Source organism: Urocitellus parryii, chromosome 3 (assembly GCF_045843805.1).
Source record: "Urocitellus parryii isolate mUroPar1 chromosome 3, mUroPar1.hap1, whole genome shotgun sequence".
NCBI lineage: Eukaryota > Metazoa > Chordata > Mammalia > Rodentia > Sciuridae > Urocitellus > Urocitellus parryii.
Genome location: NC_135533.1, coordinates 29,610,541 through 29,637,008, shown reverse-complemented (window position 1 = coordinate 29,637,008; position 26,468 = coordinate 29,610,541). Strand labels below are relative to the sequence as shown.

Here is a 26,468-nt window from a genome sequence, read left to right as displayed (position 1 = left end):
AAAGTCAAAGCTCTTACAACTGTCATATAAATATATTTTAAATTATAAATTAAAATAGCATATCTACTATAAAATTATAAAAAAATTAGAATACTAAATTATAAACATTAAGTGGTATTTTAGGAGATTTGTTTTTCCTAATGATTGTTTTTTCAAGAGAAATCCCATTTAAAAGTGGTCAAACTAAAAATCAGTTTCACAAAAAAAAAAAAAAAAAAAAAATCAACACATTTTAAAAGGCTATACCATGGTCAAAAGGTCTACAATCTTCCAAGGTTCCAAGAAGTTCCAAGAAGACTTACCCTCTAAGAAATTACACTTTTATCTGGGAAGTACCAAATTTTAACAAATTAAAATATTATCTGATTATGACAACTGAGCCACTAAACGCAAAGAAAAACTTAAGATATTGCTGTGATCTCAATGTTTGGACCCTCCCAAAATTCAGGTTGAAATCCTAACCTCCAAGGTAATGGTATTAGGATGTGGGGACATTGTGAGGTCTTGAAGGTGAAACCCTCTTGAATGGAATTAGTGCCCCTATAAAAGATGCCAGAGGGATATCCCTTTCTGTTCCCACCATGTAAGGGCAGAGCAATAAAACACCACCTATGAACAAGGACAAGGGAACAAGAGAACCAGGTTGTTGCCAGAGACCAAATCTGCCAGAGCCTTGATCATACATTTCCCAGCTTCCAGAACTGTGAGAAACAAGTATCTGTTGTTTCTAAACTACCTAGTCTAGCATATTTGTTATATACAGCAGCTCAAATGGACTAAAACATATATCTTCAGCCAATAAGCATGAAAGATTCCCTGAAAGGCATAAAGCTCATTGAAAAGAAAAGTTTTCATTAGTGTTTTTGACCTACATAAGTCACTTACTTATTCTTTTCCTAAAATTAAGAGAAAATAATTAAGAAAAGATGAATAAATGAAAAAAATAATAAACAGAACATCTCAATTTTTTAAAAAACAAAATTCTTTGGGAAAGCATAAGTTTGTGAGGACTAGAATATCAAAAATGTAATCAGAAATTCATGAATATTTTTCTAGGAACATTTTTAAACTAAAAGACTTTTTCTACTGTCACTTGTAGACCAGTATAATTGCCAACTAAATTACAGAAATTAAATTAAATGACAACCTTGTTCCAAAGAAAAATTAACATATTTTAAATCTGTAAAGATACAAATACAGAAAATTTGAGAAATTATTTTTAACAATTTTGACATGAAGATTTCTATTACTTCTCTGAAAAAAATAATTTTAAAAAACCAAACCTGCCATATTCGTGTAAGTCCATGTTCTAACTTCTTTTTCACATAGCCACGATCAAAGTTGGTTTCTTCAGTACCCATCACATTACTTCCTTCTGAAAGTAAAATATAATATGTATTTTTAGATTTAATTTAACAATTTTTTGTTTTTCAAATAACTCCATGTGACTTGTGAGAAATCAGATGGAGTTATTTGGAAAACAAAAAATACAGAAAGCATGTTTAATATTTATACCCAAAATAATATCAAAATACAGGTATTAGGACTAAACCCATTCATAAGATGGATAATTCTAGTCAATGAAATGCTAAAGATACCTGAGACTATTCAATCATAAATGACTAGAGTTGGGTTTCTAACATAGGTAGTAGGGTCCCAGAGATCAGGTTCTTAATGGTCACATAGTGCCTACTCTAAGACAGGCTGGGGTAAGGGCATTACAGGACCAATTAACTAGACTACTAATTAATAGGAACATCAATAAGAATGAAGATTGCAGAATTACTCATACAATCAAGTGATGATGCATAATTTTATATTTTTCATAATAAATAATAGTAGTATTCATTATAAATTATCTAACAATGTAAAGTTCAACAGGTAAGATCAACAATCTACCTCAAAATAAATTCCCCCAGGAAATGGAAATACATATATTCATTTATATTAAAGAGAGTACATGTTTTCTGTGAATACAACAAAGTCTATTGTCATCTCTTTTTAGGTTAGCAGGTTATCCACTGGTGACCAGAAAAAGGCCCTTGCACAGCCAGACCACAGATGCTTACATAGTTGACTTCTGAGCATTCCTAGAACTTAAATGAAATGCAAATTTGGCCATTATAGACAAAGCAGCTTAGGGAAGTGCCTCAACTGCAGCTTTAGAATTTTATTTAGAATGTTAAAGTATTAGAATTCCAAATAGTATCAGTACTGAGCTGTGGCAGGTGAATTTTAGAGTTCTCTGCAGCTTTATGAAGTTCTATGAAGAATAATTTTCAAATTACTGATTCCTACAATTTTATTCCTGAATGTGAATATGAAAGAATTAATTTCAGGTTATCAAGTGAATTTTTAGAGTCCTAGATAGCCTTGAAAAATAAAGTTCAGGGTCAAGGAATTTTAGTAAGGAAGATAAGTAAGTATATAAGGCTATTAGTTTTGAGTCAGAATTCTAATGAATGTAAACTTAAACTAATGCAAAAAGCAAGCAAGCTTCACCATATTGAATACACAGACATTGTCCTCTGAATTTGTTTTTTTTAAATTCTTAAAACACTTATGACTCATAGTTATTGTACATATTTATGAATTCTTATATCTAATGTTAATTCTGTTACATCTTTTCTTTTGGTTTCTCGTTAATGTATTTAAAAAAGAAAAAAGAGTTGCTAAAATGTTGTGTCCACATCTAGAAAAATTTAAAGGATGCCAAAACAGGACAAATCCTGTGAAAAACTGGAATCTCAGTAAGTCCAGGAATTCCTAAGACACTTAAATTAAAACAAACAAACCAAAAAAGACCCTATAGGCATCTCAGGATTATTATTATAGTTGTTATAATTATCTCTTGATCTATTCTCTTTCATGATAGTTACAATAGCCAAGGAAGAACCTGACATCCTTCTAAACTTTACAGCAGCAGCTCTGCAGGATAGATAGTTTCCTAACTCTGGGTTTTCTGTTTTGTTTTGTTTGTTAGCCTACCATTTAAAGGAGCAAATTGAAGACTAGAGAAAACAATTTCTTCCAGTTCTCATGGCAGTGAAAATTTGAAGCTAGGCCTCTCAGATTACATAGCCTGTGTTCCCAGAGGTAGTACAAAGGCTAAGTTTAAGGTGGGTAAAAACAGTCTGGTCTATACAATCTGTTGACTTGCTAGTGATCACATTCAGGATCTTGCACAGGCTAAGCAGGTGACCCACACTTGAGCTACATCCCCTGTCCAGGGACCTACAATCCTGGCTCATAGCTAATCCTCTCTGCCTTCTCCTCCTCTCCCTTCCTTTACCATCTTCAACAGTGTTTCTTAATAGATGAAGATCCATCCACAGAATTTTCCTCTCAGTTTTTGCTTTCTATATTTATAAGGCTCTTCTGAGTCAAGAAAGAAATTAAACATGTTTAATCAGTGAGATTTGGATGTTTCCTGTACTACCCAACCATAGAAACCAGGCACTTCAGAAACTGGAAAGTACTAAAATAATTTGATTAAATAGCTACGTTAAATTGTATCTGACATACAAAAAAACTTATGCAGTATTATTTAGTTTATCCACATTAAACAAAATGTTGATAAAATAATTTGTTGTTTTAAAAAGTATTTTGAATACTTAACCTCAGCTTTTGTTTAAGGATAACCAATTTAAGTTATATAACTACACAAATGAGGCAATTTAAATAAAATGGCTAGTAAATAATTTAGCTCTTCTATATGACAGTTTTTCAAAGTTTCACTTTCCTATTTTCGGAAAGGAAAGTATACTAATTCTTAGAATCTAATTTTATTAGTATAGCTTGAAAACTGTATAAAAATAGATTAACACTGAATATTTAGCACTGAATTCATAGTAAATTTAAGTAGACCAATATCTTAGTTAGTTTGACATTAATAATAATATTTTTTAATATTTTTTGTTTCTCCTTCTTCCTCCCCTACCCCTTCTCCTTCTCCTTTAAGAAAAAGCTCCTTCTCTATTGAAAAAACCATCAGCACATACTCCTGGAAACTGGTACTATCAGTCACTTAAAAAGTCCTTTGGTCCAGTTAATTCCAAAAGGTAATGGAGCTTTTGCAGTAGCTGAATCACTTTCTTTGCTGAACATTTATTTAATCAATGGTCACTGTAATAGTATCTGAAATTGTAAAGGAACACCTTTTCTCTTTTGTTTATCCTTACTCTACAGATGTGGCATATTTTATATTTTAATTTTTAAAATAAAATAATTTCCTACCAGATGCTGAAACAGTTTCCTCACTATCATGCTTTTCATGCCATTCCATAGTCCTGTAATAGCTGAGCATTACTTCCCACAGTGCTTTACACAGGTCTGCAAGACACGGAATATAGCTGTCTGGTGTCACATGCTGAAAAAAATGATAATAGCCCAATTTTCAAATTATTATGTTACTTTTATACTCAAAGTTAATTCAAATAAAATGTTATGTTATTAATCAAATTCATTTGAAAAGTTAACAATAAGAAAATTTTTCCTACTGACATACCTAAAGAGAAAATTCAATAGTAAGAAAAAATTTTAAAGTAATTCCCATTTCATCATGACCTTTTAGTACTTATTAGTAATAACAGTTCATATACTATGAATCAGTTATGTTCACAGAACTATGGAGAATACAAGATATTACAGAATTAGAAAGTATTCTCATAAACTACAGTATAAACCTCCCTAAATGTCTTTCTCAAAGACATAATTGTAAACATGCACAGACACCTTTATATTTAAACTTGGGTCTGAGTAACAACCAGTAAAACAGAGGCTGCATTTATAATTCAATGATTTCATTTGTATAATTTAAGTAATCACCTTTGACAAACTACAAATTCTTTAAATCATATGACTATAGATATCCTATAATTGACAGTAATATTTTTAAATTTTTTTTAGTTGTAGATGAACACAACACCTTTATTTTATTTATTTATTTTTATGTGGTGCTGAGGATCAAACACAGTGCCTCACACATGGTAAGCAAGCGCTCCACCACTAAGCCACATCCCAGTCTCTTGACAGTAATATTTTAAAGTAATTATTCACATTTAAAAAGACTATGAAACAATGTGATCCCAAGTATTCTAACTAATGGGGATTCATATGATTGTTTTTCTTCTCTACTCCTCATAAAAAAAATGTCATTCTGCTTTTTCTTTTCTATTTTATAGGCTTCCCATTTGTCAAAAAGCAGCCTTTGTACAATTATTTGAGATTTTCTAGCATTCCTTTAATATATAATTAATCCACCAAAACAAATCAATGCTAATAAAACACTGAAGGCCAAGACTTTGGCTTATTAATATCTGCCCTATTTGTAGGTCTGAGAAGGAACAAAAAATGGTTATCTCAACAGATGTTCAGAGGAAAAAAAGGGACAACATTCAATACCTATTCCTAACTAAAAACTCATGAGAAAAAAACAATAGACTGATATTTTTCTTTTTTTAATATTTATGTTTAGTTGTTGATGGACCTTTATTTTATTTATTTATAAGTTGTGCTGAGAATCAATATTTTCTTAAGATGAAGAAATTCTAAGGCATATGCACTATGGTTAGGAAGAAGGTAAGGGTACTCATCACCTCTGCTACTATTTAACAAAGTTCTAGAGATACCAGTCAATGCAAATAGATCAGAAAATACAATGAAAAGCAAAAGAATAGGCAAATAAAAAAAACTAAACAAGAAAAAAATAATAAAATTATAATAGCACCTAAAGAAAACATGAATAAAATCCTGTCTAACCTTTATAAAGAGGAAAGCTCTTTTATTTACAACTTGAAATTCAGAGGTAATGTTGATAAATTTTATTACATAAAAATGAAAACTTGGGCTAGGGTTGTAGCTCAGTGGTAGAGCATTCGTCTAGCATGTGCAAGGCCCTGGGTTCAATTTCAGCACCACATATAAATAAATAAAATAAAGGTATGTGTCCAACTACAACTAAATAAATAAATAAATAAATAATGAAATTTAAAAAAATTTGCATGGCAAAAAAAACACTACAAAGTCAAGAGACAAGTGATAAACTTGTACGATAGTCACAGCATATATTCACATTAAAGAACTAATATTCTATATCTATAAAGAGCTCTTAAAAGTTTGGGAAGCTGGATACAGTGGTATACAGTTTCTGTTACTTGGGAAGCTGAGACAGGAGAATAGCCTGAACCTAGAAGTTCAAGGCCAGTTTGAGCAACATAGCAAGATCCTATCTCAACAACAACAACGACAAATGTCTGGAAAAAATAAGCAAAAAAGTGTTATAGAAAAATGGAAAGAATGTACATGAACTTCACAATAAGATACAAAATTCTCATTCATCACATTAGTGAAAATCTTAAAGCTGCCCAATGGCAAAGATCCTCTCCTTAACCAAACTTTAGCCAGGATCTTCTGAATACTTTACAAGGGGGCCCGAACTTTGGTCTAAAAAGATCTGAAAACACACTACCATGGTTGCTAATGGCTCAAGGTCAGGTCCCTAGGATGACACCAGACCCCTTAAAATGTCTGCCTCAGAAAACTCAAGGCTACCTAAAGAATTTACTGTTTATTTCAGTTAACACCTGAGGATGAGAACATTATCTCCCCCGTCTCCAGGGAAAGATAGAAACCTAGGAACTTCCATAAGGAGCAGTCAGCAAATCTAAATGGGTTTCACATGGAATAGCCCCATTTCTAGCTCTTCTGCAATTTTTCACTTCTTGACTCCCTATGACCCTTCTATGTATCCCCTCTTTTAAGGGGGGTCCCTTTAAAATGTCTAAGCGCCTTTATACAAAACAAAGTTGAGGTCAGTTCAAACTGGACACCATTCTACTGGAAGAGTATAACACTGATTAAAACCTGTCTGGCTTTATTTACTTCTATATTATACACAGTCTGTGGCAAGGCTGTGAAAAGACAGATTTCTGATATAATGCTGGTGAAAATGAAAAATAGTACAACCTCAAGGAAAGGAAATTAGCATCACATAACAAAACAGCATATGTATTTTCCCTTCTACCCAGGAATCCCACTTCTAGAAATGATTATCCTGAAGATATACCTTAAGCAATGTTAGTCGTTAAAGGATTATTTGCAAATACAAAATAATGACATCTATCTAAATGTTCAAACAAGAAGACTGGTAAAATAAACTAAAATATCATTCATAAACACAAATGAGGACTGTGCAGCTATGAAAAATTATTTGGGGTTAACTTCTCATGCTTGCTTTTATAATTGCTACTTTTACAATAAAACAGTCTTACTCCTTTTTCCTTTGTTTATTTTAGCACATCATTAAACATAATCCACCTCTTATTCCACACACAGATACTGAAAGCCAATACTGATGCACAAGGTCAGGAAATGACTAAAGGAAGATGGAAAAGAAAAGCAAAAGTCACAAAAAGTTCTGGGCTTTGACTCAGTAATCATTCACTTGAATAAAGGTACTCCTTTACATGTAGATTTTTCTAAATTTCATAAATTCGACTTTGCATAAATTTATATTTGTATTATGCAAATATATTTAATCTAAGTATATCCCAACATTCTTTCTGGTAGATAAGGGAAAGGCAGTATTAGTCTTATTTTTTGCCAAAGAAAAATTATTACTATACAAATAACTATGTTATAGTCCACCAATTAATTTCTATTATACTTGTCACAGTTTAACAAACCAGAAAATTAAAACAGACCTACCACCTTCTATTCTCCACCCAACCACTGTATAACTACATTATCTGCCTATTTACTTGAGGAATCAGAGGAGATCCTTTCCTAGGGCTATCACTTTGGGGTTTGCTGAAGTTTAGTGGATTTATATGAGATATACACACATGGATACATGTAAATTCTTATTCAAAAAAGGTTGAAATTATGTAGTGAAGTATAGCAAGCCTTTTTCTCAATGATTTAAGTATAAATGATTCATAGATCTAGTGAAACCACTAAGCTTACCTGAGTCTCCCAAAAGAACTCAAATTTTATTATCTTCAAATATATTCATATGTACAAGCATAAGACCATGACATACTCACTACCAGTTAACTAAATAATCCTTGCCTAAGTCTGTATTCTAAAATAGAAACAAATGTAGAGACCATCTTACTAAATTTATTATACACACATAATAAACAACTTACAGAAGAAAAGTAAAATGGGATAGATGAAATAATGTTTTCAATAGATTTAAGCCCAGATATATTAATCTCTGTATAGAAGACTATGCTGGGAACCAGCTACATTGATCTTATGTTAATATGGTACCACCTTCCATTACACCATGCAACCAACTAGTGCCAACTCTCAATAACAAATCTTTCTCATGCTTTTACTACCATATACTTAAGATCGTTTGCAACTAGTTAGTATTTTGAAATCACCTCCAAATCTCAAATACAGAATCTTATTATTACACAGACATGTGTGAATCATGATCAAACAGATATCTCATTACTGATTTGAGTCATTCATTAATTACTAAATTCCTAACATTAAAACTTAGTTCAAGTTCCCACTAAGGGGAGACTTGCTTGACAGAGCAGCAAAAATATCCCATGACAGAAGAGCATTATATTTTAACTCCCCTTCTGTGTTTACATCACATGAAAGTAGGAATGAAAGTCTTAAATTTAGCAAATATCCACACAGTAAGACACCCCAAAGAACCAAATTTCATGCCTTGAATTTTTTCGTAAGAGCAGATAGAAAAGAGAAATTTAATTACCAATACTTCTCTGTGTTCTATAGTTATTTTTCTACTTTCATCTTTAGTTAAAGTTGTGTGGTTACGTATAAAAAACAGTACAAGCTTTTGAGAAATATTTCTAAAAAAGCATACAGAAAAGAAGGGATACTTTAAGTAACCTAAGAAAAAAATTCATATCCTCTACAGAGAAGACACATATGTCTCATAACATTGGTGATCCTAAAAGGTAAAAAATATCCTAGGGTGTGAGATTTAGAGATGATTCACAAATCCAGATATTACGATATAAAAGTTCAACATGTTTCTACCATGCTTCCCAACTGGAACATCAAAATAGGCTGCTAAATCCAATCTTGAGCAATGCAGTCACAAAATCCACAAACATATTTCCCATTTCATTCTTATCAGTTCACAGTTAACATTTGGCACTCTCATCTATATTATTAACCATCTTAACCAACTTATCTGATCAAAACTAAAATGAAGAACTTATCAAAAGTAGCAACATGTGAGCCTTGATTATAAACAATGAATGTAGGCCACATTCAAAGAATAGTATAAATCTCTCCATAAATATAAGTCTTCTTTCCAAATGTGAAGCACACAATGAAAGAATGTCATCTTTTGACATCTTTACATTTATTGGTTAAATGTCATGTGATAAAAATGAAAAAAGGGGCTACTGAGTTAGTCTTTTACTTATTATATAATTTACTTTTATACCTACCAGAACTCTCCATTTCCAAATCTTATAAAAATTTGAGAAAGATGCTATTTTTAATTTAACTATCAAAATGAAAATCCACAGAGATATCATTAAAGCATTATTTTTTTAAAAAAAATTAGTTAATAGATGGACACAATACCTCTATTTTATTTATTTATTTTTATGTGGTGCTAAAGATCGAACCCAGTGCTAGGCCAAGTACTCTACCACTGAGCTACAACTCCAGCCCTAAAGCATTATTTTGTTCTTGTTTCACATTTAGGTTAGCACTCTAATCATATCCTGACAAGCACAAAGAGAACAGATGTTTTGGCTTCCTCACAGAAATCCAAAACTCATAGTGCCCCATCCTACACACACACACACACACACACACACACACATCAAAACAATAAAAGGTTATTACTATTGTTAGATGAATGCTATTAGTACTGTGAGCTCCCATCACCAGAAGACGCTGGGACATTTGCTAAGACTCTGGAAATGTGCTGCTGCTCAAAACAGCACTAAAGCCCAAGGAACCAAAAATGTGTGGGACTGTACCCTAATTAAATGCCTGAGCCATACATTTACAAGACCCTTCTAATCTCTGATTACTTCTGTAAGTGCCAAGCTGCTAAAAATCTAAACATTTTAAAGTACTTTCTAACCACAGGAAACCAGAGAAATAGGACCAAATAGCTGAAAGAGCACTGAACTGGAGAGAACCTGTTTGTGCTTGGGAACTAACCTTGTGATGACTTGGTCAGGACTTCTGCATATCATTTCTTGTATATAAATCCCAATGGTTAAAGCAAATCACCTAGAGTCTCTATGACACTCTATAGATTAAAAAATATATATGTGAATATGCTTTTAGCAAAACTGTCCTTGCACCTGACTGGACTCATTCATGATTTGAAAATTCAAATGCATGATGGAGAAAAAAATCATTCTCATCTACCAGGCACTTTGTTATTAATATTAAATATGTTTATACATATAAAGACAACATAATGATACAAGTGATCCCAACTTGGAATTAGGTAACCAGCTATGCTAAATTGTGAAATAGAACATGCTCTTTTAGTATCATTCTCAAGTTTTTCTAACTGCTGTTAAATTAAAATTCTTAGGGATATCCTTAAAACATTATTTTGTCTGTTTGACCCAACAGACAGCTTGATAATATAAAATAAGCATAGCACTTATAGTCATCAACTAACAAAATGCTGTTAATTCCTGTGCTGAGATCACAATAAAATCACTATCAAATAAAGAATAGATCTTGGGGAGGGCAGGTTTCAAAATAGTTTTTCACAATAAGCTATTTTTTGTTTCTACCCTTTAAAGGTTAGTCCTTTATTTTTACCCCACTTCCTTTCCCCCAAATCACCCAGCTGCAGGCTAATTAATTTGAAGGGTTCTTATGCAGCAGAGAGGTCTTGCCACACCTAAGTTGGGTTCAAGAGAACAGAGAATCCCTCCATTTCCATTCAAGAGAGAAAAGGCACAAGCTCCTTAGTAATTCATTAATTCCTGGGTACACTACAAACAGTGAAACCACCATCCTGAAACCCAATAAACCAGGCCCCCAAATCCACTGTTATTTCACCTGCCCTATGCTCTCATATTCTCATGCCATTGGATACAGTATTTCCCTGATATCCCTGGACCCATCCATATAAAGTGTTCCTGTTTAGCAAGACACCACATATTTGTAAAAAAGAATAGATCTGGCAGCTAAATTCTTAGTTTATTCTAGAAATGACCTGAGCAAGCCCTCAAATAAATAATAGCATTCCCTGAACTGTAAAGATTGCTCTCTTGGATCAATATTCAAATATTGGTAGCAGTCAGCAAGAAAAGAAAGGTCCTCACCTTTACAAGAAAATTAACTTCAACAGGCTATAAATGTCCCAGTTTAATTTTCTTAACATCCCAAACATGCCTGGGTGATAAACAACACAAATTATTTTTCACTTGCTACTTTCTGGTACCTGACAATTAAGCTATGAAATAAAAAATAATAATAAACAACATTCATGTGTTCAGGGAAAGGTAGCAAAGCAGATGCTGCTGATGTGGAATGTAAACTGAAACACACTTTCTAGAGGGCAATTTGGCAATACAACCAAGTCTTTAAAATGTAAAGACTCTGACAATGCATTTTCAATTCTCATGATTTATCCTAAAGAAATAACTAAACACACTTAAAGATTTAGCTTTAAGAATATTTATATGATATAGTGTTGTTCACAGCAACAAAAGCTGGAAATGACAAAAATATCCAATAATAGGAAACTAGTTAATCCACAGAATCTTCAACACTGAAATACCGTCAAGTCATTAAAAGCTACATGAGTTCTTACTTATTGAAATAGAAAATTGTTCTTTACATAACCAGTGGGAAAAAATTATATACAACAGTGTATAAAGCTACTTTATCTGCTCACATACACATTAAAAAGATGATGCAAATACAATTTTTATATTCTGTTTGCTTTTCTTACAATTAATGTTTTAATTATATATAGTCATTTTAAGACTGAGCATCATATTACTTAGTAACTACCTATATAATCTATATTAGGCCTAACTCCATAAAGACCATGAGTGACAAAAAACATTCAATAACAAATTAGTTTTAAAAAGTCAGAAAATAGGAAAGAAATTAAAAAGCAGTTAATTATACAGAAAACCCAAAATCAAGATGGGCACTATACATGAACATTAAATTTAGTTCTGAATTTCCTAGTAGCTTAACATGTATATAAAGAAAGTCAGCATACTCTTACACTACCTGACAAAAGAAAATAAATTAATTCTTCACAACAGAAAGTGCCCTGAGAATCTAGGAACAGAAAAATGTTTTCTTTAATTAATTTGTCTTTAGGTCTTTATATGAATATTAAAATAGACTGTCTTCAACAGGAACACATCAAAGATATTTACTGATTCTCAAAAAACTGACATTGAATTATAATCCAATTAATATTATTTATTGACATCACATGATATTATTCATAAGAATGAAACTTTAAAAGATTAAAGGTAGAACATTAAACTAGTCTTTAGTTTGCCTTTCCATGATGTATGCTATAAAATACCTGTAAAAATAAATGGCACAGAGGATGTGATCAATGTTGAATTTTTTTGCCTAATCAGATTTGAATTGTGTCCACATTATGCCAGTTGAAGACAAAGATGGCAATCCAATTTACTCAAGAAACATTTACTAAATACCTCTAATGTGCCAGACACTGTGAAAACACATACTGAAATGATTTCTAAATGGTTTTTTAAAAAGAAATCCTAAATTTTTCCCCAAAGTATAAATATATCATCAAGTTCATTTCAAAAACAGAACTGGAAGTTCATTAAAATCATTTGGAAATGAACAACTGAAAAATGGCTGAGAGAACTTCAGCCAGTTTGGTCAACTCTATTATCAAAAAATTAATCAATGACATCTTAATTAACATCTTGAAATAATTTCCCTCAGGGAAACCCATCAGGCTGCCAAAGATTGCTATTAAAAAAAAAAAAAACCTGTGGAATAAAACTGATCAAATTAGGCTATGTACTGTACATACAACCTCAGTGAATTACATCTTTCTGTATATCTATAAAGTACCAATTTAAAAAAGAATATAAACAGAAGGAAGACCAGTAGAGGAAGGGGAATAAGGGAGACAGGAGGGGAGATAAAAAGGAAGCACTTGGGACTGAAATGGAGCAAATTAGATTCCATGCAACTATGATTATATAAAAATGTACCCCACTATATTTGTATAATCATAATGCACTAATAAAAACATCTTTAAACAACTGATGAATACTTTATAAACTCTGAAATAACCTACAATAGGTTTTCCTACAAGGTCAAAATAAAGAGCTTCCATATGCTGTCTATAAATCCTTTCACATATAAACATGTGGGGTACATCAAAACATAAATGCAATTATAAACAAAGTTTAATTTTTTTTTTTAAGCCAGGCATGGTGGCACATGCCTGTAATCCCATTGACTCAGGAAGCTGTAGCAGGAGGATAGCAAATTCAAAGCCAGCCTCAGTAATTTTTCAAGGCCCTGAGGAACTTAGCAAAACCCTGTCTCAAAATAAAATATTTTTAAAAAGGGCTGGGGATGTGGGTTCAGTGGTTAGGTTCCCCTGGGTTCAATCCCCAATACCAAATAAATAAATAAATTTTTAAAAATAAAAGTAAATTTTTTAAGTAAATAAGATTACCATTCTGACCCTCTACTCTGTTCCTTTAAAGAAATAAATGAAGTTCAGTTCTCCTTTGAAAATTTTGTTGCTAATTATTAGCCATTCATCAGGGGTTCAAAATAGCATACGCCTTTTTAAAAAGAACTTCAATAATTAATCTAAAAACAGTAAACCAACATATTTCAGAAAAGCAGGGAAACTAGATCGAAGGATAGACTATAAAAACTATGCTTTAATTAAACCATTTAGAAACATGGGTTAGTAAAGAAAAAAATAAGTACATTCAATTGCAAAATTATTTTTAAAAACTCAAAACCAACTAAACTTTTAAGCTCAGAGCAATGATGAAAGGAAACAAAAAGCACAGAATTCCCTAGTGTAACAGGATGCTGTTGGCCTTAAGAACTCTGAGGTTCTGTTTACCAGAATTAATAAAAACTGAACATTAATTTTGCTCAATTTCTTTGTAAAGAGATTTTTTAAAAATACTTCAATTTTGTTATAGCTCATTTAGGCTGACATCTGAAAGTGGCTGAAAATAATACTATGAATAAAGCAAGCAGATTTATTATTATCTCTTTTCATTTCCAATCTTTTTCCATTTACAGAAATCACAATTGTTCCCTGTTCAGAGAAACTCCATCTCTCTCTTATGCTGTACCACTCAATTATCTTAATTTTTAATGTTATTTTTAAACTCTATTTATGATTAAGGACTTCCTTCAAAATATTGCTCTGATACAGAGAAAATAAACTGTCAAAATGCCTAAGCTCATTCTTCTTGTTTCCAAAATATGCCAATCAATACCCTCCACCTGCCTGCTGAGTATTCTGCCACTTCTTGCTTACCACATTTGCCACATTTGCTTTTATACAAGTATATGCTAAACAGTTATACATTTAACCAGAGGCTAAAATGATTTCCACAGCTTCATACTGAAAAATTAAGAGTCTTACATTATAATATGACTCATTCATGAATTATCTCTCTTGCCTGAGTTATGCTACTCCAGAGCCTTCATATTCCTTTTCCCCAGGAAAATGTACTGACATTTCCTTTCATGAGCTTATTTATTCTACTTTGAAGGATTCCCTCTATTTTTCCTTTCTTTAGCTAACCATCATCTTTTATAGTACTCAGTTACCAAAAGTTCACATCTTTTCATCTGACTAAATAAGCAACATGGTAACCCAGAAATAAATCATTTCTTTCTAATCTTACCTAGTTTAAATTTATCAAATATGACTCAATATAGTGAAATAACACTTAAGTTTCAAAGAAATAAAAGCATTCCTGTCTGCCTGTAGCAGTAGTGACTAGGAATCCTGGGATAATTTCTAGGAGGCCGAGGGTTATTTCTTAACTTTACACTTTCTAAAATAATTCAGAGTAAGTTCAAACTTTCTTAAAGCATGTATGATTAAGAAAACTAACAACATATTTCAAAATTATTAAAATTTATTATATGATGGCTATATTTAAAGATATAATTATACAACTATATTACACTTAAATAATATTTGTGAAAGTCTTCATGATTTATGAAATTATTTTAAAAAGATATTTTAGCTATATTAACAAGTCATTATTAACCTAATTTTTAATATACCACATATAAACACATCCTTCCAGAATATTAGTTGTAGTTTTCAAGTAAGGATATTTCTCTAGTTCTCATTAGATACACAACTGACACTTTTTACAAACTCACTGACAAATAAGGATTACCTTACTTTCATACTAATTCATAGAAACAACTACAAAAGAGGAAAAAAAAAAAAAAAATATATATATATATATATATATATATATATATATATATATATATTTCTTAGAACTGCTACAATTTCCTGAGTAGGCATCAAGAAAAAAAAAAAAATAATGCCTGGCATGGTGGTGCACATCTGTAATCCCAGTGACTGGAGGCTGAAGGAGGAGCATCCCAAGTTAAAGGCCAGCCTCAGCAAAACAGTGAAATCCTGTATCAAAATTAAAAATTAAGAGCTGGGAATGTAGCTCAGTGGTAGAGGACACCTGTGTTCAATCCCCAGTTTGGGGGTAAAGGAACAGAAAAAAGAAAAAAAAAAACTCTCTACTAAGAAACAAAGAATACTCTTAGGCTAGAATGAGAGACCACTTCCACAACAATTTCCACATTGTCAAATCAAGTATCTAGTTCTAGAATATCACCATCTTCAGACAGCAGTACCTGGCATAGTTTGCACTCCATTCTTCTTACAACACTTCCTTCTTCATGAACTATGACACCACCATCTCTTAGTTATCTGTCCAGCTGCTCTCATATTCTTCCAGTCTCTCCTCCCCTACCTACACCCTGAAAATCACAAAACTAATAGCCCTAGTGTCTTCTTAACCTACACCATCAACCCTTTCCCGAATCTTCTTTTCCAGTATCATAGTTTTAAATACAATGTGTTGATGACTCTCAAATCTCTAAGTTTAGCCTTGATATCCCTAGACTAACCTCAGCATATCTACCTACATATTTAACAGGTATCAAACAGAATGCATGATTCCCACTGCATCCTGCTTCTTCCCAGTCTTCCCTAAAAAAAAAAAAAAAAAAAAAAAAAGACACTACAATTTCCAACTTGATCATTATTCTCTTTTCTTCATACTCTACCAGCAAGACCTACTTCTGAAAAAGCATGAATTCATCTACTGTTCACCTGTTGGGTTCTGCTACCTAAAGACTTAATGTTTCTTTAAGAATGAAAAAAGAAAAGTGGTTACAGATACTGACAGGAGTGCATGTATACACATGGAAAGACTGAACAAAGATAACTGCTTAGAAGCACTCCAGATGCAATCACAGAAGAGAACTATCAGAGATAGAATAAAAGAAGCTATAAGAGGGTAGACAGCCAATTTTGAAGCAACTGCACTTCAATCTCAGCAACCTCTACGCATTTGTATGACTGAGTCTTTAGTTTTTGAGGAAAAGAATAATATTGGAGGGCTGGGATTGTGGCTCAGTAGCAGAGCACTTGCCTGGCATGTGTGAGGCACTGGGTTCAATTCTCAGCACTACATAAAAATGAATGAATAAAATAAACCTCCATCAACAACTATAAAAATACTAAAAAAGAAAGAATAATATGGAAGAAAAAATAAACTTTTAGCAAACTATACTTGTTTTTATTATAGTAGCATCTTCAAATAGTAGGTGCAAAAAAATTTGGAAATATAAATTTAAAACACAGGAGACAGACATATGAACAGTATTTAAGCTACTACACACCGTACAGAGATCTTTATACTGCAGCTTTTGGAATTTTGTATCAGTGTTTCCTGCACATAATTCCACATAACCAAGGACAACTTGAAACACAGTATTGTGAATGGCTTGGGTAAAGTGCATATGAAGTTGATCCATTGCAGTCTGTGGAAAGAAAATAGGTACAGTATAATTTCATTTTCTTAAAATAAATAAAGTTCAACAGATTACAAAAACACAGGAAAAAATCTTCATCAATTATAACTATAATACAAAGATTGCTATCATTCCCAGAATTAATTGTAGTATGGATTATTTGCAGATAACCCTTCATATAACCATGACACTGTACCACTCAAGTCTGAATAGTGAACTGTTCTATTGCTCTGCATTTGTAACTAACTGGTACTTATCCTGCTCTGTATAAATGTGCTGTGGTATATTACACCTCTGGATTCTCTCTGCCATCACATATTCATTCTCTTACTTCATTCAGGACACCCCACAATAGCTTACTTCTCAGAGAAGCTTTTCCTAACTTCCTATCCTATACAAAGAAGCAATTTCCATCACTCTATTCACTTATCCTGAATTTATATTTCTCTGTAGCAACTGTTATCACCTGACAGCATACGCATCTATTTTTTGAATGCTCATATCCCTCACTAGAATATACATAAGGGCCTATATTCAGAGGACTAGAGTAATGCATCTGGCAGGTACCAATACATATTAAATGAAGGTAAAAAATCTTCTGAAGAAACTTAGAAATCATAATTTTATTTTTGAAGGTCTTTATATATGTACCTCAAAATCAACATATCTTTCTTCTTGTATTTTTCCGTCCTAAGTACAACCAAGATGTGAAAAGTCAGAAGGTATAACAATTAAGATATTAAAATGTAAAAATTTTAAATGGTTAGGTGAAGTATTAAATTTCCTTCTAGGAGAGAAGACCACTTCAGAGAAGAAAACATTTAACACCTATCATGATTAAATGTAATAAGTGTAAATGTACAATTCTGTATATACAGATAATACAATAAATTTTCAAATCACGGCCCTTGTTCCAAGTTCTTCAAGGAAGTCTTTGAACATAAGAGTATGCAAAGCCATGTATTACAAGAGGAGTTACGGCATTTGGGGAATAACAGAATCCTCTGAAAAATCTGATGAATGCAATAGGCCTGTTTTAAAAGATAAATGTACACAAGTTTACACACCATTTTAAGAGAGTTGTGCCAGCTTATCTAGGTACAAATGAAACCCCACATGAGAAAGCCATGTTTCAGGATCAAGAGCTGAGGTCAAAGAAAGTACATGTCATCCCCACTGAATTATCTTAAGATGGACTTTTTTCTTAAAATTTATACAAAATTGTGAAAATGCTAAACCTAACAAACACTTCACAGTTCAAAATAAACTTCTATAATGTTTAATCACAGTACATACACTCCATGTAAGCAATCATGTTACCAATGTTAATTCAATATAAAAATGTTCTTTGTTAAATAAAATGCTTCAAGGATACTACATTAGTTATTATATTCTGACTTAAACAATCTTGAAAGTAGATTTATGATTAAGAAAAAAATGGAACATCCTTTTAAAAACTAACCTGTGTTTTTCCAAGAAGTCGATAAGCTTGTTGAACCTTGGTATAATGATTAATGTCAAAATTCTTGCAGATTTTGGAAAGAGCTACATCCAATTGTTCCTATTAATTAAAAGAGGAAGAGGTGGTTAAGTAATTGTTTTCAAAAAGAATATATTAAAACCATTCTCTCACTTTTAACAATATCTCAATATATTTACAGTCATACTGGATTTGGTAGTTTTAATACTAAATTTAAATAAAATTATAAACAAATTAGAGTTACAATTTATAAGCAACTATAACCAAGCTTACTGCAATGTTATTAGCATCAATTTCTATGTCTTAAAACTCTGCCTAGAGTTTCAAGGTAAACAAAATAAGTTTCTTAAGGAATCTTGTTTTTTACTTTTTCTTAATTTTATTTCCTCAAACATTTGCTAAAATATTACAATTATAAGAACTGAATTTGTGAGACTATTCAATAACAACTACCTTTATGTAATCTCTAAAAAAGTAATTCTCAACAAATTAATGCCTTTGAAAGTATAAACCACAGCGTTTAAGGTTTTATACCTAAAAGCACTACTTTGTTTATGGCTTTCTACTTCAATAATGTCATTTTTTAAAAAATAATAATTATCTAAATATGTATAGAATAATATTTATATTAAGAGTGAAAAAATACTAACCTCTCAATAGAAAGCCTTCATTAAAAATATACAGGGAACTATCCACGTAAGGGATAAGCAGTTGTTTTTTTTACTATAAAGTTAGAATTATTACAATTAGCAAATAATTGTATTTATGACCAAAGACTACTTCCATAAAAAGGGTTATTTTAAAGTCCAACTTTAACTTTCATAAGCACTCTTTTAAGGAAAGCAATAAAGTAAAATATTAAAAGAAATCAAATAATTCTTATTGGGTTTAATGAATAGAATACTCTGCTTTGCAAAGACTGCTGAGGAAAGAAATGAATGCTGTACTTATGCAGAAGGAAAAACAGGCTTAATGCTCACAATGATATACCCTTTTTCTTCTTAGCTTCTGCATTTTGATGAACTATATATCATTATGAGGTTTAGGAGTTTAGGAGGATCAGGCAATATTTACTCATAAGTCAAGTTAACTCACTCAAATAAAAAAGAGAAGCAGTTGATAAAAATGTAACTAAGATGTGGCAAGTATTTTGGCAATCATATAATTTACATGAAAATATACCTATTACAAACAGTTTGGAGATTTTTTTCTAAAATGATGTTATTTTCAAGTCCTTCTTTTGAGGCCCAATAGTTCCTAAAATATTATTGAGTTTAGAAGTAGATTAACACTAAATTGACCATGAGTAGATACTCCAAATGAAAACAACAGTTTAATTTTGGTTATTTAGAAACACTGGTAATGACAGAAATCAAAACATAATGCTGAACCTAGACTCTTCAAAAATTTCTGCAATGAAAAAGTAATTTATGATAAAACTCCTTCTTACCTCAATTTGTTCTAAAGTATCTTGCAGCTTTGAATTCAGCTCACTGTTAAATAAAACAGAGTTACATATGTCTATCTTAAAAAAGAGACAAACTTAAGTGCTAAATATGTTAGCTGAAGAAATAATCAACAAATACCAGTGGTATGAGCACTTAAGATGTACTGATGATTCTACAGTAAGTGCAATAAAGAAAAAGAAATCACATAAAAGAAAGAAAGAAATGAGTCAATACTAGCATCAATAGAATTGTGTAAGAAGAAAATCCTAAAGAATCTATACACAGAACTAAGAATTTAAGAATTCAAAATTAATTTTAAAGATAAAAACTATAATTCAAATAAAATGTAAAATTTCAAAAATAAAAAAATTAGTAAAAAAAATTTTTTAATAAAAAAATTTGTCTCTCTAGAGCAGTAACAAGGAATTAGAAAATGAGTTTTTAAAAATATATTATTTTAAAAAACCAACTATACAATGCCAAGACAGAATTACAGTTAGATACATGGAAGTATATACCATGTTAATAGATTAAAATCTTCAATATGATTTTCACCAAAATGATCCGACAGATAATAAATACATAAACAGGCACTTGAATTCATTAGTCATTCAGGAAAATCAAGTTAAAGCAACATCAACAACAACAAAATCTCTAGTATTTTTTGAGGTCTCATAATCCTAAAAATATTGAGTTCACAAGCATATTAACATTAATATGCATGGATATACCAAACAAAAAACAAAATATTAAATGTCATAGTCTAGAAACACTGGTAATAACATGAGAGTCAAAATAATGTTGTACCTATCCTATTTAAAAGCCTCTGAAAAGAAAAGGCCATTTAACTTATGATAGGTATCTGTGTTACAACCAGAATAGCCCAAAATATTTTTTAAAAATCAAGATTCTATTACCAAATGTTGGCAAGGATTTGGAGCAAAGAAGAGGAAACTGATACAACATTTTGGGAAAACTACATCTGCTGAAACTCGACACACACTCTTCAGCAGTTCTAGTCCTGGCTATATGCATACATGATCCTTGCAGCATTATTTGTACTAAGTAAAATCTTAAAACTGATATGTGTAAATTGTTATATCTCATCACTAAAACAAATTGATGAAATCTAACAAAATAAAGTATTTTAATTAAAAAACTGATATAGATTTTTTATAATTCTTAGCTGCTGATGATAAATTTGAATCTCAAATGCCTTTATTAGTCAGAGCAAAGAAGGAAAGCCATAGTACACAATTTGGCATTCATAATATCAAAACCTACTATTAATTTACAAGGGAAAGAAGCAAAAAAAAAAACTAAAAAAGAAAATTTTTTTGCTGTCATTAAGTTCTGAGAGAAATTTTTTGCAAGAGTTTTGATAAAGGGGACATTTTATCCCCAAAGGCTCAACAGCCTGACCACATCACATCCTTCCATTATATACAATAACAGGCTCCTTGCAGTGGCTTTTTACAGAGCCTTTCAATATATGCTAAGGAGATACTGAGAGAGACAGAGAGGAGGGGGAGGAGGAAGGAGATACATAAAGCAATTTGTTAAAAAGTAAAACCAAAATAATACAAGTACCCAATTTTTGATGGTCTCAAAGATAAATGTCCTAAACCCGGAGAGAAATTTGATTATTTTCTACAAATACTGTTTACCATAAGCATTTTTTGGTTAGAAGTTCAGGAAAATTGGTAATTACCTTCTTCAGTAAAAACTAAAGAGTGGACAAACTATAATCTCTGACAATCACCAATATAGGGTTGATGCCTTGTTAGAAAAATGAAGATCTCTAACCAGAATTTATAACTGACATTCAACCAAATCCACATATAAGGTTAAGGGAATACTTGCAAGTACTATTGAGATTTTCCTTAAAAAATGATTCTAGGACAACTCCTGTCCAAAAAAACAATGCATACATGCATAAATGAATGAATAAATGAAGAGCTAAAGACTCTAAAATAATATCCCAAAAGGGACAGACATGATAGTGCCTTTTGCTTAGAAAGAATTAAATAAATTCTCCAACAAAACTAAACAGATCAAGGGATGAACAGATAAAGAAAATGCAGTGTATATGCACAATGCAATACTATGCAGACAGAAAAATGCATGAAATCCTGTCATTTGTGACAATATGGATGTCTGGAGGACATTATATTAAGTGAAATGAGCCAGGTACAAAAAGTCAAACACCACATGATCTCACTAATATGCAGAATCTTATAATAAGTGACCTCACAGAAGTTGAGAGTAGAAAAGTGATAAGCGCAGTAGAATAATGGTTACTTATCAATATGTACAATTATTTTGTGTCAAGCAAAAATAAAATAAAACCTTAGAAATATCAGTATCTTTTATCACTCAAGAGTTTCTCCTTCTTTCTTAGCATCACATTCATTTAATTCAAGCTCAAAATCTCAGTGTCATATGTAATTCTTCCCTCTCTTCATATGTAACCAATAATCAAATCCTGATAATTCTACCATTTCATTTCAGTATTCCCCATATCTACCTATGCTAATACTTTCTCAATTCTGTGTCCTATTCAAGCATTATCACCTTTGCTTGAATTATTATAATACCCTCTTAATAAGTCTCCATATGTAAGGTATACACCCCACACATCCATCTTATTTGACAGACACTGTACAACACTTTTCAAAATGCTGTCAGGGGTCTGGACATGGGTCTAACTTCACACTGGATTTGGTCCATATTCTATGTGTTTGGCAGACAGAGTGTTTTTAAATAGCCTGCTTGGGAAAGGCTTTGGGCAAAACAAGTATACTCTAGTTCAATGGGTCCTGCCATTCCCTGCTAGTTTACAACATTTGTATGTTACCTATTTGGTCTCTAAAGACAAAGAAGTTTGCAGCTCTTAAGTAAAGCAGAAATAAAATCACATGAATGTCTTACTTTAAAAAAAAACTTTGGTGGTTCCCCACTAAACACTAAAGATAAAGCCAATTACTATGGAAAGTCCCTGAACAATCTGAAATGAAAAAATAATTTCCATTCACTTTTTAATGCTTATATTTTAGCTTATATGGACTGTGTGCAACTCTGCCAAACCCCATATTTTCAAACTTCCTATTCTTATACCAACATTCACAATAAGTAGAGTATCCTCCTTTCTTTTGTACTGGCAAATGCCCTTCTATCTTTCCAGGCCCAACTCAAATGCCATCTTCTCTGGAAAGTCTACCCTTGCTCACCAAAAGCTTCCATAATTTTCACAGAACCGTGTATTACAGTAAGGAATATCTATGACTACAACTCCATGGTGCAAGTCTCCAAGAGACTGTCACTTATTCCCTAGTAACTCCCTAGAACAAAACACACTACCCAACTCAGAGCAGGTAATAACATCTACTGAGTCAAATTTGTAATTTGAAGAAAAATAGCAACATTTGACTATTATTCCTTTAGGCCCTATTTTCTGTCTCAACAAATGAAACTGCAGAAATAGAAGAATTGTTTTAGGAGAAGAAAAACCATATTAGACTCTGGGTCTACAGATGCTTCCGCAAAAGAAAAAGGATGACCACAGCTAAAGCTAGATATACTGCTCTACCAGATGGAGTTTAAAAGTATACCCAACGCTGAAGCTAGGGACACAGATGCTGAGAGGCAAGGGCAACTGGAACGACAGTAACTCAGAACCTACAAACATTTTCTTTAAGGGGAATATACTGAGTTTGGAGGGAAAAGAAGTATATTCAAATTCATTCCTAGATTAGACTAATTTTTTCAGCCTCTCTATTTAAAAAATAAATGAGTGTTAGTGCTTATTTATAAAATTATCACAAATCTCTGTTGTTTTCATTGCTGCTCTAATTTATAATTAAATTACTCTATATCTTACATATTAACAAAATGCAAACATCATAACGTAAAGAATGCACAGGGTTATAAATATAAAATGTATAAATCAAATAATTTGGTTTTATTAAAAAGGCTTTCAAAATATACAACCACAGTTTGATAACAACTGACTACTAATCAAATAGACATATATAAAAATTACATGATCAAGAAATGGACATTAACTGTATAGCTTTTAAAGTCCTTAGCTATCATTTAGAAATGTGAATTCAAGCCATTTCAATTAATCAAAGTAAGCTAAAAGGATCTACTCATAAACATTTTGATAAATAAAAGCTACATTATGGTAAAAAAAAAAAAACTAGTCCTAAAACAGAAGGCTAAAAGCTTTTAAAAGCTATCTTCAAGCTAAATTGAATGAATTGAACAATTCTACAGAGCACTGAACAATTCTACAGAAGCATTTTTGCCATCACTACAGAAAATATTGAAGATAAAATCTATAAATAACTAATAATAGTGTTTTTAAACAACTGCTCTAGAATATGCACTCTAGCAAAAACTAGTCCAAGAAAGGCTGAAAATAAATTGTCTTTTTGTATGGTTGAATTTGTACAAAATGTTAAGATGATGAAGGGATAATTAGCATCATATTGATCTTTCCAAGTTCTGTTAGTAACAAGCCATGTGATATAAGTCCCTTAACATCTCTGGGCATCAGTTTCCTGTATAAAGGTGGGCTAGGTCAAAAGGGTTGCTTCCAACCCTAAGGTTTCCTGATTCATTTATATGTTGTACACCCTCTTATAATCAGGATATAAAGTATCTTCAAAAGCAAGAGGTGAAGTAGTTAGATGATGAGAACCAAATCTAATCAGGGATTAATATATTTTATGGATTAATAACCTGAAAGGACACTGTAATAGGTGTTCACTGTAGGCAGGTAGAATGTGGCTGGAAGAAGTGGGTTTCTTGGAGTGTACCCTTAGGGATTATATCTTAAACCCCTGGCTCCTCCCTCTCTATCACTACTTCCCAACTACAATGAAGTGAGCAACTTTCTTACACACTGCCCTTCATCCATGATGTTCTGCCTCACCTCAGGCTCAGGGCAATGAAATCCCCCAATCATGGACTGAAAGAACCCCTGAAATCATGAGCCAAAATAAACATTACCTCCTCTAAGCTGTTCTTGTCAGTTATTTTGGTCATAGAGAAACAAAGATGACTAACAGATACCTGCTCCACATTATCATCTTTTAGTGGGGTTCAGGGAAGTTCTAAAACTCTTAGCATGAACATTAAGTGGATTTACAATGCTAAATGCTATAATTTTAAGCAAACTAAAAATTATAGTTTGCTTAAATTAAACTTTGTTCTAGTAGTTTTAATCTATTCACAAGAAGCAGAGAAAATATCAATGACCCTCAAAGAAAACCTGATTTCCAAATTCTGTGAAGCTAAACTAACAACCCTAAGGTACCAGGTAGTGTCTATATGACCTTTAAATCAGATATGTTTTCATTTTAACAAAACTACTAAGATCACTTTGGATCTAGCCAGATCTGTGTCCTTAGTGTGCTCAGAAATTCATGGAAGACAGAGAAGAGAAAAAACGTACAGGAAATACACGAAAATCCTATCTCTTATTAACATTTTGTTTTGGGGAATAAACAGAGGATATCAATAGACAACTACAGTGATAAGTCAAGAAAATGATATTTTAGTGCAGTATTTATAATAAAACTTATAAAGAAAAAAATTTACAGTTGAAGTGATTTATTCCAGGGAGTAATAAAAGAAAAAATGGTTATAGCAAGAAAAAAAACATTACTTTTTTCTTTAAGACCATTTTCATTAAATATTATGATTTTTGCAAAGTGCAGATATTATTTTACATTATTTTTAAACACTATCACAGAGAAGAAGGCATAAAAAACAATTTAAAAGAAGAAGAGAGCAGGGAGTATCCGAGTAGTGTGATATCAATAACTTGATCCAAGCAGATCAAGCAATGAGGACTCAGGGTCAAGGCAATAGTCCTAGCTAACTGGCCTGCTGACCCAGCAGTAACATTCAATATTCAAAGATTACTTGAAGTTAGATTCCTGGTGGTCCCTGGCCTGAGCCTAGAGAAAAAGAAATCAGGCACATCTTGTAATAAAGAAGAAAAGTCCCTAGTAATGACACATCTGTAATTAAAAGTTGTGCCCATCTGCTGTACAACTTAAAGAAGTTCTACAATCAACAACTTTCATGAAACTGTCAAGATACTTGAAAGATTATGAGAAATGAAATACATTCATGTTAAAAGTAAAGTACTCAACAAACTAATTCCAAAAGTACATAAACTTTCCAGCACATGCTACAGCATGTTCTTGGAATCCCTCAAGTAATTTTTCTCAAATGAAATAAAAAATTCTAAAGTAGTTTTGACTTTTCAGAATAACTTTTCTTGAAACTAATTTAAATAAATTTTAAGTGAAAAAAAAAGTAAATGCTTTATTCAGAGACACTTTAACATAAACACATTCTGATTCTTATTCCCAGCACAGCAAATCCCAACTATATGACTCTGTCAATCAACTCAAGCAAGAATTGTCACATAATGCAAGATATTCCCTGTCAGTCATAAATGTGAACAAAAT

General features: G+C 31.8%; 1 protein-coding gene across 1 annotated transcript in view; it reads right to left on the bottom strand.

The window, feature by feature from the left end:
• Positions 1-26,468, bottom strand: part of Vps50 (VPS50 subunit of EARP/GARPII complex) — a 121,314-nt gene that overhangs the window by 70,140 nt on the left and 24,706 nt on the right. The window contains exons 10-14 of the mRNA XM_026391546.2: positions 19,983-20,025; positions 18,515-18,613; positions 16,921-17,061; positions 4,237-4,369; positions 1,284-1,375 (exon numbers count right to left, since the gene is read on the bottom strand). Coding sequence (XP_026247331.1) covers positions 1,284-1,375; positions 4,237-4,369; positions 16,921-17,061; positions 18,515-18,613; positions 19,983-20,025 — 508 coding nt within the window. The remainder of the gene's footprint in view (positions 1-1,283; positions 1,376-4,236; positions 4,370-16,920; positions 17,062-18,514; positions 18,614-19,982; positions 20,026-26,468) is intronic.